We start from the raw sequence: 18021 nt of genomic DNA, 5'->3' as shown, positions 1-18021 counted from the left end.
ATGAACACTGAACTGTGAGAATTTTTCTCATGATTGACATATATGAACAATATCATTGAAAATTTGTCTAGATTAGGTTAGATTTATAGAATAGATTTAGGTTAGTGAAATATTACTATTTCAGGGGAGCCATGTAAAGGACAACTCCTCAATTCATTCTTTCTTTTATTAATTAGCTTATTTACATTCATAATATCATATTTTTATGGTTTAATCCTAGTTACGATACCTAGTTACGTTATTGTTTTTCTTTGTTTATTCCCGCTTTTGTTAGCGTTGTAAAATGATCCTTTAGCGTCACCACGCGCATATAAAAGGCCATAAGCGTCCCTATTAGCCAGTTTTTTCCAAATAGTTACTCGTAAATATTGATTGTGTATCCAAACTCCTTTCGAATACGTTCCTTTGGTAAATCCTTGGTTTTTAGAGGCAAGCGGGATCGATATGTAAGTACTCCTTTATTTCTTATTTAGATATTTTGTTCGGAAAACTCAAAACGCCCACGCTATCAAAATGAGTTTTATACTGCTTTATGCCATGATTATACTTATTATATTATCTTTCTTGCGAGTAATATTCATTTATTATGTTGTTGTTAAATGTATTCATAAAATGCCAGTTTTCTCATTCAAATCATGTTGGTAATTAGTTTTTAATGTGAGCTGTTACAATGTTGTATTGCAGTTTACGTATTGGTATCAATAAATTTGCGTTTACTCAGTGATCGTCCTGGTAGCGTGAATATTTGGTATCGCTCGCAGTAAAGTTCGCCCGCAAAAGCATCTTAGTCAGTGGTCGCGACGCCTGGGACGTGGGATTTTCGTCGATACGAATCTCGCCTCCACGCCCTCCTCGGTTGCCCCAAGGCTAAAACGCTTACATTCAGAGCTTACCTGGGTTTACCTTTGATTATCACTTGATAATGAGTTCAGTTAACGTCGAAACGTCGTATTATGTCCTTTAGTAAAATTCTATCACTAAACTTTATCATAAAAATTAAGCACTAGAGTATTGAATCGGCGAACCAAGTAAAATATTTCAACCAACTAATAAATAATGATGCTAAAACCATATATACAGGGTTATTATAGAAATTAAAGAATTAGAAACTTTGACTCGGTATAACTGGATTCTGGAAACGAAAAGCAACTTCTTGGGACTTTTCATTTAAAATTTGCTATAATCAGAGAGGTTTCTAGTCGATAATAAGTTCACGTCGTAACGTCGTGTTATGTCCTTTAGTAAAATTTTATCGCTAAACTTTATCCATAAAAATTAAGCACTAGAGTATTGAATCGGCGAACCAAGTAAAATACTTCAACGAACTAATAAATAATGATGCTAAAACCATATATACAGGTTAAGAGATTATAGAAATTAAAGAATTAGAAGCTTTGATGAAGGCTCGATAGGGACTCAATACACTCTAAAAGTTTGATTTCTTAAATTAAGAAGAAAACTCTTATTTTAAGGTCCCCAGATAAGAAGTAAGAAGCTCTTATTTCAAATTCTGGAATTTATCAAAATGAGGAATGTAAAACTCTCAATACAAGAGAATTAAATATCTAAGTTTAATATATCGATTCTCTTATATTAAGAAATCAATCATCTTAATATTAGAAGATTAGGTATCTCAATTGTAGATATCTATTCTCTGGTATTGAGAAATGTAGCATCTTGATATTAGAAGATTAGGTATCTCAATTGTAGATACCTATTCTCTGGTATTGAGAAATGTAGCATCTTAATATTAGAAGATTAGGTATGAGTGATTATTTCTTAAGATGAACATCATTTCTACTTATATTGAGAAGCATTAGGGTTCTCAGAATAAGAATAGTTGTTATTGAGAACCTTGGCACTCTCAAGATAAGAATCAAGTTAAACTCTAAGAGAAAACCATCTCTTATTTCAATGGCAGATATCCACTCTCTTATATTGAGAGTGATATCATTTCTCAAATTGAACAACATTGCTATACTTATTTTGAGAACAATCGTTCTTAAAATAAGAATAGTTCCAAACAAGCACCACTAGTACTCTCAAAATAAGAATCAAGTTATACTCTAAGAGAAAACCATCTCTTATTTCTAGCTTTTATCCATCTTGTAATAAGATTTTGCAATGATACTAAGAACAAAATCTTCTTATTTCAAGAATATAGTTACTTAATTCTAGAGCCTGGTCAAATTCCAGCTTTTAGGGTGATATAAAATCCGGACTCGGTAATAGGCTCTTCAGATAAAATTTGCGATAATAAGAGAGGTTTCTAGGCTGTCTGGGCTGAATTTACGTAAAAGTAATACATAATATCATTTTTACCCACCTTTTTTCGTACTTTTAAGGGGCTATTTTATCGGTTATACGAAGATGAGTTCCCTACTTCCGCCGTCTCTGACAAACTTCTTCCAGCACCTAGGCATTTTGTCTGCGCATGCGTGCAAAAGTAAACCGCTGAATTGAGCCTGCAGAGATTACCCAAGAGGGCGGAACATTTTCTGTCTAACAGGGCTTGTTTACTAGTTCTCTGTGTCTTTTGGAGATTATTTAAAACGCTATCGAATGGATATTTTATTGCCTTATGAAAAAGCTTGTCGCTAAGTTGCTATTTTACTCTTTATTTTAATAAAATCAAGAAGAAATTTCAACGTTGGGAACGAGAGATTAGTGTTGAAAGGCGCTAAAATAGATAGAGGTAAGGGAGGTAAGTTGGTTAATTCTTTCTTAGTGACAAGATTGATGGTTTATTCCTAAATTAAATTAACCTATAATCACCGCGTTGGGGTAGAGTCGTAAATAATTATTATTTCACTGTACAAGTACTGTACTTGTTTTCATCTTGCAAGCATACTTGAAAGTGGTTGCAATCATAGAAAATTCTCTGACTGGTAAAATTTCCTTTTTTACTCATGTTTCATGGTTAGACTGACTTAATATATAAGAGAAAGAAAAGGCCCAATAAAGTATATATGCACTTGCCGTAAATCCTCTATTGAGCATCCCCTCTTGAATAAACCCCCCCTTTTGTAATAAGTACCCCCCTTCCTAAAGGAAGAAATTTTTAAAGCCAAACCTTCCCAATTAAAGAAACATGTATACTGATTAAATGTGATTTATTAAGTCTTGATAGTTCACCAACATGTTAAATCACACTAATTTGGTCCTCATTTTCGGTTACATGACCTTCCCATTTCTGTTTTTCCCACTCTGCACTCTAGTTCCTTGTGAATTTAACAAATCGAAGTCAGGTTTCTATGGGTCTGTACTGTAATCGAACATGATGAAATGACGAACCTGACAGCTTAGAACCTACTGCATTTGGGCTAAATCAATACTTAGACCCCCCTCTCCAATGATCCAATAAGCCCCCATCAAACTACCTGAAATAAATAAGCCCCCCCCTCCCAGCTTAATTTAATAGAGGATTTACATATGAAGTAAAAGAAATCTTTAGTTTTGTTCATTTCATAACCATGATCATGAACAACCTGTGCTGAAAATTAACAGAACAGTATATAATCAAATTAATTGTATCACCATCCACGAAAAAAGTCATGAGATACCCATCTAAATTAATCCTAATGATGCTGTCATCCCAAGATTAAAAAATAAATTTGGTCAGACCTTGTCAGTTGTGGACATTTATATATTAGACTTAAAATGATAGTATATTGCAGCCTCATTTACTATAGTGATTGTCATAGGATTGGACCAGTACATCGATACAACAGTGCAGCTTGTCGGTTTGATTAAATTTTAATTTTAATTTAGTCTTTACAATGAAAATATAGAAAGGAACAATTCAAAACAACATCCACTCCTTGTAGTTTGAAAAGTAATTCATTCCTATCCATACAGAATACAGCGTCCTGACTTCACGCAAGCCACAGGCCTCCCACCATTAAGCAAAACTCGATAAACTCATGGTCTCATTTATAACGGTTTACTGAATGTCATTTATATTCCTTATAAATATTTCCCTTAATGTTCTTCTCTCTGATCAGTTGAGGGAATTTGCCGCTAACACAGAGACTGTTATAACTATGCTTCATGGGAGTTTCACGTCGTAGTTTCCTACGATTCTCTCCTGTTCTCTCAGCATCCCACGTGATCACAGGTAGCCCAAGCTTGGTTTCTGTGGTGTCCTGTTATAAGGAAATGTATGGGGAATCATCAAACATTTCAATAAAATCATCAAAACGTGAAATAAAGCCTCGAAATTTTACCCTATCATTGAGAAATAGCACTTCTTTCGCTCTGCGTGGTTATTTTTTGAATTTAGCCCGTTTTAAGGATTTTTTCCCTCACCAGTAAGAAATAAGAGAAGGTTGGAAACTCGGGATCCAAAAGCGAGCCATCACGAGTCTTTGAAACCTCGTACGTGTTCGAATTTTCTTTCCAGCGCCAAATTTTAGTCATGACCCTTCTCTCACATTGCTATAGAACCGAGAAAGTCGCATTAGAGATTAGTCTTCGCGTCTTTAAGCCATGAAATTGGCCTGTATTCACATACTACCTCGCTTGTTCTGACCCGTACTTGGAGCTCACTGTACACCAGTTCAACGGATTTCTTTCGGCAACCGACCCGAGGTCACGCCGGAAGTCTTCGTATCGTAAATGCGGATTCGATTTGGATATCGTCTTTCTTCGAAATTATAAGTTGTTAAAAAATACACTCACCATAATTTTCGAAATTATAAGTTAAATACTTTTGTATCTTAGGCCGTTAAAAAATACACTCACCATAATTTCGAAGAAAGACGATATCCAAATCGAATCCGCATTTACGATACGAAAGACTTCTTTCTTCGAAATTATGGTGAGTGTATTTTTTAACGGCCTAAGATACAAAAGTATTTAACTTATAATTTCGAAGAAAGACAATATCCAAATCGAATCCGCATTTACGATACGAAGACTTCCGGCGTGACCTCGGGTCGGTTGCCGAAAGAAATCCGTTGAACTGGTGTACAGTGAGCTCCAAGTACGGGTCAGAACAAGCGAGGTAGTATGTGAATACAGGCCAATTTCATGGCTTAAAGACGCGAAGACTAATCTCTAATGCGACTTTCTCGGTTCTATAGCAATGTGAGAGAAGGGTCATGACTAAAATTTGGCGCTGGAAAGAAAATTCGAACACGTACGAGGTTTCAAAGACTCGTGATGGCTCGCTTTTGGATCCCGAGTTTCCAACCTTCTCTTATTTCTTACTGGTGAGGGAAAAAATCCTTAAAACGGGCTAAATTCAAAAAATAACCACGCAGAGCGAAAGAAGTGCTATTTCTCAATGATAGGGTAAAATTTCGAGGCTTTATTTCACGTTTTGATGATTTTATTGAAATGTTTGATGATTCCCCATACATTTCCTTATAACAGGACACCACAGAAACCAAGCTTGGGCTACCTGTGACGTGATAAGATCAGAATTTCCCAAACTAAAAACTGTTTTACATCTAGATTTTAGTTATTTTATGTTCTACATTGCAAGACTACCATGCGAGGCCTCTGCTCTCAGGGTATCAATTTGTCTTTCAGTTTGAAATGTGATGACGTCACTTCCTTATTTCCGGCCTAAGTAAGGCAGGGTGGCCGTTCAAATTTGTCCGCTTTTCGCAATATTTTTAGCCATTCTACAAACCCTCCCTTAATTTCAATGTTAAGAATATTGCAGATCTCTATAAGCTGTAGTGCCCAAAATTCTCCATAGCTCTAGCTGCATTTTTAAATTAAAATCAAAATTTATTTTTAACGCCAGCCGAAACGATATCCCTTCTCCTCCCCTCTCGTTAGATTTGCACGATTATTTTCTGGTCGACCCTACAATCCCGAACCCAGAGCCCACGTTCCTTTAGTCACCATCCGATAAACCTCTCGTTTCTCGCTGCTGACCAAGAGGGACGTGGGCTCTGGACACGATATTGGTTGATACGGTTAGTGGGATTCCTTGATAAGATAAAGATAAATTCAAGAGGCATTTTATTCGTCTTTCATTGATTTTCTTATATCTTTTTCAATTAATATACCTCTTTCAAGTCGTCTGGGTTTTTTAGTTCCGTTAATAGACGTGTCTGCATGCCAGTACGTATGTTGGTCTCTTTAAGGCTGGTCCGTCGCTGGGTCCCTTGTCCCAAGTCAGTTCATCGTTTTGATGACAAAACATCAACAGTATAGTCATAACATTTATTTATCGAATTCATTAAAATTCGATTACAATCTATTTTATCTTATAAGCTGGTGGGCTTATTATGTCAGTCCCAAAGAACCGGTTAACCCTTATCATATACGTACGCTAGTGAGAAATTTGATGAGACTTCTGAGACAAGTATAAAATGTATAAGATAAAAGCTAAGTAAGATCCGAGTGTTGTTTATCTAAAATCTAAGAACAAGTACAATTGCTACTTCTATTTAAAAAATATTTAGTGCGCGGATCACCTCAATCTTACGTTTTTTTCTAGGGTCAGTCGCAAGATTCTTGATGGTGAGACACAAACCTTCAAATTTTACCGATACAGTAAAAACCCGCATAAAAGAAAAAGTGGGTTAAGAACACCCAGCCTGAATTTGGGCGTTTTAAGTACCATGTAAATAAGAACACAATCAGCCTGAAATATTAAAAAGTGTTCTTAAAAAAATAAAAACACCTTCAGGCTGATTTTTCAGTAAACACCCGTTAAATAAGAACAAAATCAGCCTCAACTCCAAAAATGGGTGTTCTTTTATGCGGGTTTTTACTGTACCTTGAATCAACCTCTGGGCTGATCTATGTCAGGGTATAGCTAACTCACAAACAGAACCTTGAAACAACCTCTGGGCTGATCAAAGAATACAGAAAGGCGTCCGCTGAAACAAAGGCACATGGGCGCACCTTAGTTAAATCTTACGTAATTATAAATGACGTCATTTGAAAACGTTACCTAACATCTAATTACCGCGACCTAACATCTATTTCACCCCGGCCTGCTCTCAGTCTGACCTCTAGCTCAGCTGGTAGAGCATCGGTAGTACAATTCCGAAGGTCGTGGGTTCGAATCCCAGCGAGGTCGGAAATTAATTTTTCCGAATTTAATTCCAAGGGCTTTCGCCCGGATTAACCTCGTTCCCAAGCACTACAACTTACCTATATTATCTTCTACTAATATAGGTTGGCGTACGATGACGCAATTTTTATTGGTTGATATTGGTTGATTGTTATTTAAATTGCTAACTAGAAATCTATTGGCCACCCAACAAAGCAAAGTGAAAAATCCTATTGTTAAAATGGTTGGCACATTTACACCACGATGGCAGTGTTCATAAACAATACGTTCACTTATAAGTTATTATAAGTTATATAAGTTATAACTTATAAGTTGGACGGTGTAAATGTGTTATCAAACTTTGACACACAAAATAAGTTTGTAGGGTGATACTAGATGATCACCCTTAACTGAAATACTTCTACATATGTACTTGGCTATATTCTTGTAGTGTTTCTTCTAAAAACTTTTTTGCATCGTTTCTCTTAATTTCACCCAAAAGATGGCAAAGTGCATTGACAGTAAATGTCGGACGTTCACCAATTAACCATTCTTTGAGTAATATCTCAGTAGGGCTTGTCTTCTGGTTTGGTTTAAACTGAGAATAGATTTCGTGTTTTATTCCCCAAGAAGAGGCCAAATGCTTCCAGTTTTTTAAACCAACAACTTCGTTGTTTAGTTCCAGACACAATTTCCACATTATTTCACTATCAGGAGGGATGACATCTTTAATGGATAGACAATCGTCTTCTGAAAAGAAAGAGGTAAACCACAGTAAATATAGAAACACTTGTCTTGGAAAATGTTTTCTATTTTACATAGCGATTTTGAATTTCGGATCCATAAACATTTGAATAGTACTGTACGAATGATTATTTCAATTTAATTCTTTAATTAGTAACCAATATCATAATATGTGAAAAAGATTGCTATGCAATGAGTGGGATAAGAGAAAAGAAAAAAGGAAAAGAAAACAAAAATAAGAAAAGAGATACGAGAAATGAGAAGAGAAAAGAGGAAATGAAAAAAGAGAAGTTTCCCTCTCTTATTTATGCTTTCTTGATAGAATGCATGAATTATGAGGGGTTGAAAAGAAAAAGAAACGAAAGAAAAGAGAAAAGGAAAGAAAAAAAGAAAAGGAGAAAATGGAAACAGGGGTGGATCCAGGATTTTTTCAAAGGGGGGGGGGGGGGGGTTGTAGCATTGGTTGAGATGGTGGAGAGATATAGCATACCAAAGGGTTAGGCAGACGATTATTTGCTGCAGGCGAGCATGGTTGTTTCAGGTCCCACACACGGCGTATAGAAAAAAAAGCGAGCGAAATGTGTTCGGCACCCCTGTTTTAATAAAACTCGCGATGCTGTTGGTGTTGTCATGAAAAAAAAAATAATAATAATAATAAATCACGATGGCTCTCATAGGGGGGGGGGGGGGGGTGGGGTTGCAACCCCCAAAACCCACCCCTAGATCGGCCGCCACTGGGAAAGAAAACTAAGTGAAAGAAAAACTGAGAAAAAAATAAGATAATTATTCCGTGTAAAACTGACCTAATCATACTTCCGCGGTTTACGTTCTTTGATAAACAGTTTCAGATAATAGATTATAAAATAATTGGGATACTACGCGCGCTATGATTGGTCGAAAACCATGTTTGATGAGAGCATCAAAACACGCTATCGTCATTTTAGCGCGCGCGTGTATTGCAACTGTCAGATTTTAATTTATGGCGCGCGCTCATTGGTCAGTTTGAATAAGACGGCATTTAGGGAGAATTTACTTAAATTTACTTTTTTTGATGTTTTTGCGCGTTTGTTATTTTATAAAACAAATCAAAAACAGTTTTCTGTGTTTGATACTCTGATCGAAACACTTGGGATGTTGGGAGAACACTCGAGAAGCTGGAAACCACGACGCGTAGCTCCTCTCGTGTTCTCTCAACATCCCACAGGGAGCCCGGCTTTAGAATTTGTATATGAATAAAAAATATCAATAAGTGCTTTATTGGGTTTCCTGTGTTTAGAATTTGTTCATGAATAAAAAAAATCAGTAAGTGCTGTATTGGGTTTCCTGTGTCATTTGAGATTTGAAACTGAAGACGCTGATACGTTGAATTTCCGATAATCGTACTAACCAGTAACTTGATAGCAGATTAACGTAACGTGATAGCAAATTTAACGTATTTGAAGAAAGAGATGCTTCTCGATGTCTGATAGTATTTTATTCTACAACGATGATAGAGTCCTAAGATACAAATATATAAAATCTAAGCTAAATAATAGCACTTCAAGTAAATCATGTATAGATAAATGTGAAGTAAACGATTACACATATAATAAATGGAAAACTTACATAAATAAAGATATACTGGTGCCGAATAGTCTTGTATTATAGTTCTGTCCTAAAACGTAATCTTAACGTAAACAAGATGGCCGCTCCTACTGAGCCGGTCAGCGGTATCTAACTCGTGTCCAGGCCCTAGTGGCCAGTAGAGAACTCTTCATCCCCCCCAGTCCTGGAATCTCTGACTGGGCAGTCAGAATTACTGGACTCAGTTTCTAACCCAGGTGCCTGTCTTGGGTTCATAGCGCCGTGGTGTCCTTCTGTCACGTGTAGGGCGTATGTATGGAGGTGCCTGGGTCAACGGGTTTTCTGGGGGACTGACGTCTGGTTGTGGTTTATGGACGCTGTCGTGGACGTGTATGCCGTTGAGGGGTGTCTTTGTGTTCTCTCTGGTAGGGAAGTGCTCGCCCAGTAGGTCGAGGTTGAGCAGTGACTCGTAGGACAGGTACATGTCTCGCACGGAGCTGCTTACATACACCATCGAGCGGCAGGTTGTTTTGGCACCGTCTCGTGAGGCTGCTGTTAGTGTGGCAAAGAACGCACCCTCAATGGCGATAGGGGAGCGGTTGGCGGCTGAGAGGCCAAGACTGACTGGTCGCAAGTCATCACGGGAAAATCCACAGGCAGTGAACTCCTCTAGGGACCAGAGGTCTGATTGTGCGCCAGTATCTGCGATTGCAGATATTTTTGCCTCCTTGTTAAAGCAGTGGTTGTGAGATCGGTTGTTTGGTCCGTCAACGGTGATGGTGACGGACACTCTGGGGTGTTCTCTGAAACGAGCTCTTCTCCATTCGCCCTTGGAGAATATGTGATGCTCTAGTCTCGTTGATGGGGGCCTATGGATTGTACTATGTGTTATGGTCAGGTCCCGTTTATAGCGTTGAGAGTGCTGTCTTCTTCGGCGCCGATGACTGTTGTGGGTGCTGTGTACGCTGACTGTTGTGATTTGGGCGATAGGCTCAGATTCTAGTGCCTGGATGTTGGCGGGTTTTTGGCGTTGCTTTCGTCTTCGGGCCCTGTAGCAGTTTATGCACACTTGATGGGGCTTGGTGTTCCATCCTCGCGCTCCTTCTGTAAAGGTTTTGAAGGGACTCTTACAGTCGGGGCAAGTTGCCTCTTTGGCTTGATCTGGATGTGATGGGGCCGCAGAGGGTTGTGTTCTTCGTTGTTGCTGGAATGATGACATGCCAGAGAGGGTTGATGGTGGGAGTGCATTTCGGGCCATTTCTTTGTTTTCCACCAAGGCAATAACGTCGTTCACCGCTTTCTGCAGGATGTCTTTGGTCCCGAGTATCTCGCGACGTATGTCGGGGTCGTAAATGCCGTTGAGTAGGACGTCTCGGAGGATGTGGTCTGTATAGTTAACGGTTTTGCCGCACTCGCACCGTGTGCTGTAGGCACAGGTTTCGGCCTTTCCTCGCGCCCGAGCTGTGAAGGCACGGAATGCCTCGTCGCGTTCCTGATGTAATTGCAGCAACTCGGTGCGTATAACGCACGTGGCAACCGGGATGACGGCCAGTGAGCGCATAGCAGAGAGAAGATTTCCGAGGGATTCCGATGTTGCCTTGTGGTTGGCCTTTAGGATGCTATCTCCCAATGCAGGTCCAGCACACTGAAAGAGCTGAGATGGGGCTGAAGCATCGTCTATGCCAGAGCCAGAGCGAAATACTTCCCAACGGCGGACGAATACGTTCCATTCCTCTATTGAAATGCCGATGTCTACTTTCGGCCGATCTAGTTTCGGTCCTCTTGACGCTGGGGCCTGGAGCGTTGTGGCAGTGTCTCTGTGTGCTAGCCCATGGTTATTTAGTAGTGCAACGGCGACGGCGTCTGTGACATCCTGTGTCTTAAAGGTGCAGCTAGGAACAGAACATTCAACTACAACCATGACTCTATCATGAAGAAAGAGATGCTTCTCGATGTCTGATAGTATTTTATTCTACAACGATGATAGAGTCCTAAGATACAAATATATAAAATCTAAGCTAAATAATAGCACTTCAAGTAAATCATGTATAGATAAATGTGAAGTAAACGATTACACATATAATAAATGGAAAACTTACATAAATAAAGATATACTGGTGCTGAATAGTCTTGTATTATAGTTCTGTCCTAAAACGTAATCTTAACGTAAACAAGATGGCCGCTCCTACTGAGCCGGTCAGCGGTATCTAACTCGTGTCCAGGCCCTAGTGGCCAGTAGAGAACTCTTCAGTATTAGTGTAACGCACGCCCTAGTAAATGGTAAGAAAGAGAGAAGGGCTGAAACAAGGCAAGTTTATCGTTACATGTGCACCAGCGGTTGATGGGACCAGTGCTAATAAACTTTAGAGAAACGCAGTCTGAATGTCAACATGATGAGTGCTGACAATCAGAATCTGGAATTAAATGAAAACAAATCAAATATTCAAGGAGCGCAATACTTTATGTTATGGTGAGTAAGGTATATTTTTCAAAATATTTGACCGTTAATTTCGTCTTCAGGATCTAAAATCTCATGTTTTTTTCCTTCAGGCTTTTGAAAAACTTTTCTATATCTGGAGCGGAATCCCAGGTTCCACTATCAAGGTTAAATAAAATGTTCTGCCAAGGTCTGGGGAAAGAAAATGGAGTCCCTGATAGAGAAATAGGAAGAATCATCAAAAGGGTTTTCCCCTCCGTGGGTGTACGCCAGAAAGTTCGTTTAGAGCGAGGCGGAAAACGAACCTATGTATATAAAGGCCTAGTTAGTTCTTTAAATATTGTTTTCACAACGAATGACTTGCCGGTTCCTCCTTTGCCAATAAGAAATAGAGAATGTCCGGCTATACTTAAATCAACCGCAATTTGTTGCTCTCTTTTTAAAGCCATAAACTACAGTTATTGATATTTTGATGCCAACGTTTGCGCGGAATATTTTTATTTGGCGGCAAACGATAAAAATAGAACGCTGCATTTCAATGAAACTGTTATGAATCTGTCAAAAATTCCTTTTTTACTCCGACGAAGGACTAGCGTCCGAAAGTTTTTTCATCTTTTCACGGTGTATAATTTACCTTTTCATCATTACTGAATCTGTCAAAGTCTATTGTTTGAAAGCGGATATTTACCAGAGAGGTCACGGTTGTAGAGCTAACTGGTCCCATCAACCACTGGTCCACATACATTTAAAGTATGGCTTACAAATATCATTGTTTTGTGTGTCACAGATTAATATTCCCTATAAATAAGACATGCTGTCGTTAAGTTTATTTGTCATGTGATCGTTTGGTGCTGTATTTGCTGGTAAATAACCATGGCGAATTATTTTAACGGCGGTTTCAAAATAGGTACTCAAATTAGTTTCAGCCCTTCTCTCTTTCTTACCATTTACTAGGACGTGCGTTACACTGATACGTTACGTTAATCTGCTATCAAGTTACTGGTTAGTACGATTACCGGAAATTCAACGTATCAGCGTAATCTCAAATGACACAGGAAACCCAATAAAGCACTTACTGATTTTTTTAATTCATGAACAAATTCTAAACACAGGAAACCCAATAAAGCACTTATTGATATTTTTTATTCATGTACAAATTCTAAAGCCGGGCTCCCTGTGAACATCCCGCCTGTTTTGATCAGAGTATCAAACACGGAAAACGGTTTTTGATCTGTTAAATAGTAAGTGACATTTAATTTGAGTGACGTGGGCCTATTAAAGCAACAATAGTTCTTCGTAATTAGTTAAGATAACGTGCGCGTCCTTTTTATAAATCATTCAGAACTGAACGCTAACCAGTCAACTGCTAACCTGAGATGATGAGTAACCTAGCCTACCTTGCTCTCATTGGTTTCTTTTGTCTTATTCTATCATATATACACTCCTTTCTACCACTTCTTTCTCTTTTACTCCGACGAAGGACTAGCGTCCGAAACGTCAGTAAGTTTTTTCATCTTTTCACGGTGTATAATTTACCTTTTCATCATTACTGTTTCATTAGAAACACCGACGCAGCTCACACTAGTTTTTAGCTAGTTATATCTTTTAACCTAGAAAAGTTAAGACTATGGTGTTTAATTTAGATACCCCATAGAAGTAAGTACATATGTTATTTCAATTATTGTAAAGTTAGTGAGTTTTCCACTCAGCAAAGATTATTAATTGCTTGCATGGTTTCAGATCGAATTGTTTTAATGTCGCTGCTGTTGTAATAAACTTAATACGATTGGTATCGAAATCAAAGTATACTGTACGTCTACCGTGAATTATCCATAACCTGACGGACCAAAAATGAAATGAAAAACTTACTTTCATTGATTCCAGATTTTCGGAGAAGATTGGGTTTTTCTATTTCTTCCATGAGATGTCGGAACCGTGCTACTGTCAATTCCTCTGGATTCATTGTTGTATACACGTAGTCCACCAAAAGACGTTCTGTTGGATTGCACCCTAATTCAATCTGTTTCAGCTCGTCAAATTGAAATCCAAGTTTGCGGCCAAGAGTTTTCCAGTCATTCATAGATTTTGGATCAAGCTTACTTGCAACTTCATCAAACAGTTCCCCGTAGTCATTTATTGCGTCTTTTACATTAAGCCATTCCCTTTGATTTTCTATAAAATTAAAATTTAAAAAAAAAATTAAAATTCAATGATATAAAAATGGTCTCAACGTTTCAGGAATATGTATAAACGCAATTAACGTGTATCCATGGAAAGTTAAACACATTCCATGAGACTCAGGATGTGTCTAGCATGTATAACTCACTAAAAATTAAAGAATAGATGTCATCGCATGAGTGAGAAACATACGGTACTGACTTATTTACAGCCACGTACACGGTACGACATGCTGTAACACTGAAGTGGCTTTCCATAAAAATGGTTATCGTACGGAGTTGGAAAAGTTAGGTACTGACTTACAGCACATAAATGGTAAACGTGCCGTAACATTGAAGTGGCTTCCCATAAGAATGGTTATCGTACGGAGTTGGAAAAGTTAGGTACTGACTTACAGCACATAAATGGTAAACGTGCCGTAACATTGAAGTGGCTTCCCATAAGAATGGTTATCGTATGAGTGGGAAACAAACGGTAGTACTGACTTACAGCACGTACACGGTACGTCATGCCGTAACCATTTAAATGACTTCCCATTGTCTTCAAGTATTTCATGCAACTATATATGCAACAAGAAGTAACGGTAAGATAAGGTATGACTACAATCAGTATGGCTGCGAATTTGCCGTATCGTTTCCCACTCATCCCCGTGAAACGCATTGCGTATATGTGACGAACAATCCTAACATAAAATAATTTACCAGGAATTCCTTTTTCTATTAGATTGGCCACATCATTTCTTGAGATCGCCCTTAAATTTCTCACCAGCACATTTACTTTAAGAGTCGAAACCTTAGGCGACTGCATGAGATCTAATGTTGGACTGTGTTCGGTGGTGTTGCTTTTGCACTTCGCTATGGTTAACGTAGGGGCATTCAAGCGGTTTGCTAGGTCTTCGTAGTTCTTTATCACCAACGACCTTCTGTCAAGGTAGCGAGATAGGGCTCTAATATTCTCTGCGTCTTTTTCGAAAAAAACACTCAATAACATCGCTGTAAAGGAAATAGGCTTAATTTAGTATATAACCGTGAATCATCATCATCATCATCAGCACCATATCCTCATCACTATCACCACCATCCGTCATCATACCCACCATCACCATCACCACTATCATCATCACTATCATTACTATCCTCACCATCATTATCATCACCACCATCATCATTATCACCATAACCACCATCCATCATCATACCCACCATCACCACTATTAACTGTCATTATCACTATCATTAATATCCTCACCATCATTATCTTCACCACCACCATCATCACCATCATCATCAGCAGCATTAGTTGTGCCATCATAAATATTAACATCATCAACATCATATGGCAAACTTTCTACTAAAGGGATAAATTTATATTGTTATTATTGAAGCTCCATTAATATTTATCAAGCTGTTTTGAAACTAACGTTGTTGCTCAACACCAAAAGGAATTCCATCAGGGTCATCAGGGTCATCTGTGGAGAGTTGTATAGGTAATGTTAGTTTCTAGCCATCTAGGTGTCTAGCCATCCCCTTTACCACCATTCGATCCACCCCTGCAGTTTATGCTATAACATATGCAAATGAGCCAAGTATGGTATTATCTAATTAACTCTTAAATAAATAAAGAGGAGTTAATGAAGTAAGTGTCATAATATGTTATTCCTTTCGTGTGGTGCTGGAAACTATTGAAATCAAGACATGCACAAAAGAATATGAAATGATACCTGATTGCTGATTGTCTCCTTCTTGAGGGTTGGCTGATGAGGAGGCTAGTGGTAGTTCTCCTTCTGGAAGGTTGGCTGATGAGGAGGCTTGTGGTAGTTCTCCTTCTGAAGGGTTGGCTGATGAGGAGGCTGGTGGTAGTTCTTCTTCTGGAGGGTTGGCTGATGAGGAGGCTGTTGGTGGTTCTCCTCCTGGAGGGTTGGCTGATGAGGAGGCTGGTGGTAGTTCTTCTTCTGGAGGGTTGGCTGATGAGGAGGCTTGTGGTAGTTCTTCTTCTGGAGGGTTGGCTGATGAGGAGGCCGTTGGTGGTTCTCCTCCTGGAGGGTTGGCTGATGAGGAGGCTGGTGGTAGTTCTTCTTCTGGAGGGTTGGCTGATGAGGAGGCTGGTGGTGAGTCAACTAAAAAGATAAATTTACAATTGCTGGAGTACTGGTGCATCCAAAGGTATAACTCCCTTCTACAGAAATCCTTTTCATACATTTCTACCCTTTTTGCACAATCGTTCACCACCCCTGAATCCCACATTGCTTCTAAATTAAGAGTAACCTATAAAAATAGAATATATATTTCATTTTGTTCATTACCTTGACTTTTTTCAAACATGTTAATCTCAATTCTGCAGTTGCCCTCCACTTTGCTGTAGTATCCCACTATAGTTTTGTTATCTTCCAAAAGAAGTGGCCCAGCCTTTTGCAGTTTATTAAAATCTATTTCATTACAGTAATAACTCCCTGATTTGGTTTGGTGTATGTCGAAGGAAATGAACTTAAGAGGGTCATTCTCCATGCCTAATCCATAAAACATCTTGCTGAAATCTAAAGTTTGATTGATTCCATACTCCTTGCTGTATTTATCCATAGACTTGCTTTTGTTTAGATCTTCTGAATCACAGCACAAGAACAAATGCCCATTAAACATGAAAACCAATGGGTTTTCCAGGCAACATGTTGTTAGTTCCATGGACGTCTCTTTCTTTGAAATCTCCATATACTTAAGAACAGCCATGGTCACATCTCCTTGGTACTGGCTCAAATGAAGAGGACTATAAAAAAGGTATTTTGGTTTTTGTGTATTAAATTTCTTCCTGTTGAAGTTTGGTCTGAATGATTTGTCAATAAAATGATGAAGATTGTCATCATTTTTTATAAAGCATCCTGTGAATTCCAAATTTGAAGATTTCTTCTTCACATTTCCATCAGGTTTTTCCAGAATTGTCAATTCAACAGTGGCAGTTCCTCCAGCAGCCGTATAAACTGTAGCATCTTTGGGGTCTTCGCGTTTAGACATGATATTAGGCAGATTGAACCGTTAGACATGAGTAAACAGTAGAGATTGCTGAAAATGAGCTGAATATCAAAAAGGAACATTTAATTATGCATGGGTAAAATTAATTAAGATATGAAATCTCAGTCTCCTGTTTATGACTCTCCTCGTTGAGTTTTTGCAATTTAATTTTTCATCATGAATATACGTCATTTCATCATGAAAAATAGCTAGAGTGACACTCAAGGAATCCAATACACTACTGTTATATGATATATACAAACCTTAACAAACTAAGCATGAAGAAATCTAATACACTAATGTTATGTGATATGTACAATCTAAGCATGGGGCAATTAAATATTTTAAAATAAACCATTTAACAGTACCCAAATCAGTACAAAGTAAATCCATATCCCCATAACCCGCCCCCCCGCCCCCGAACTTGTTCGTACAAGTACCAATCAATAATCCGCATTCATTATCTTGTACTGCTCCCAATATCTCAATGTTTAATGTATTGAGATTCTAATTTCTTATACTACGGATCTCACCGAACTGTGGCAACATGTCAAACATTTGTCTCCCTACCACACCCTAATTCGTCTACTGTCACGCCTACTTTTTTTACATGTATTACAGTGAATACCTTATTTGCAATGTGCTAGATTTGAGACAGTGACAAAAGTAGGCATGTCAGTGGACGAATTAGGGTGTGGTATCGAGACAAATTTTTGGCATGTCGCCACAGTTCGGTGAGATCCGTAGTAATTTAATATTTTAAAGTACCAATTTATCCTAGCTCCCTTGTTTTGACGGCGAGATGAGTTCAGTGTTTGTGATTTATAAACTCAGTTTACTCCAGCAATTGGTGAACTAAGTACGAATATTTCAGCCAATGAAACTAATCTTTAGTAGAGTACAAATATTGCAGGAGCGAGTATCAATATCTTGCGATATTTGTACTCTAGGTCACTCTAGGTTTATATTTAGTAAAAACTGGTTTTTGAGTCACACCAGAAAAAAAAAATCGTCTCGAAGCCATTTTTGGGAAAAAGCAAAATTCGTTGAATAATAAATAACTCATAACACATTTTAGG

At 38.3% G+C, this 18021-nt stretch overlaps 2 protein-coding genes across 2 annotated transcripts; both read right to left on the bottom strand.

The window, feature by feature from the left end:
* Positions 1–6166: 6166 nt before the first annotated feature.
* On the bottom strand, positions 6167–16945 carry LOC116294323 (uncharacterized). The gene is made up of 6 exons (XM_089025153.1): positions 16243–16945; positions 15661–16056; positions 15361–15408; positions 14642–14932; positions 13632–13934; positions 6167–7768 (listed from the first exon to the last, which is right to left on the bottom strand). Exons 1-6 carry the CDS (start codon positions 16943–16945, stop codon positions 7440–7442), a joined length of 2070 nt encoding a protein of 689 aa, XP_088881279.1. The 3' UTR covers positions 6167–7439.
* LOC148904865 (uncharacterized) lies at positions 9195–11701 on the bottom strand. Its single transcript, XM_089025222.1, has 2 exons — positions 11425–11701; positions 9195–11316 (listed from the first exon to the last, which is right to left on the bottom strand). Exon 2 carries the CDS (start codon positions 11244–11246, stop codon positions 9567–9569), a length of 1680 nt encoding a protein of 559 aa, XP_088881348.1. The 5' UTR covers positions 11247–11316; positions 11425–11701; the 3' UTR covers positions 9195–9566.
* Positions 16946–18021: the final 1076 nt, after the last annotated feature.

Source organism: Actinia tenebrosa, unplaced genomic scaffold, assembly GCF_029948245.1.
Source record: "Actinia tenebrosa isolate PJP-AT-01 unplaced genomic scaffold, QUT_ActTen_1.0 PGA_scaffold9__36_contigs__length_13948895, whole genome shotgun sequence".
Classification (NCBI taxonomy): Eukaryota; Metazoa; Cnidaria; class Anthozoa; order Actiniaria; family Actiniidae; genus Actinia; species Actinia tenebrosa.
Note: the sequence above shows the minus strand (reverse complement) of the source record. Positions and strands in the feature narration are given on the sequence as shown.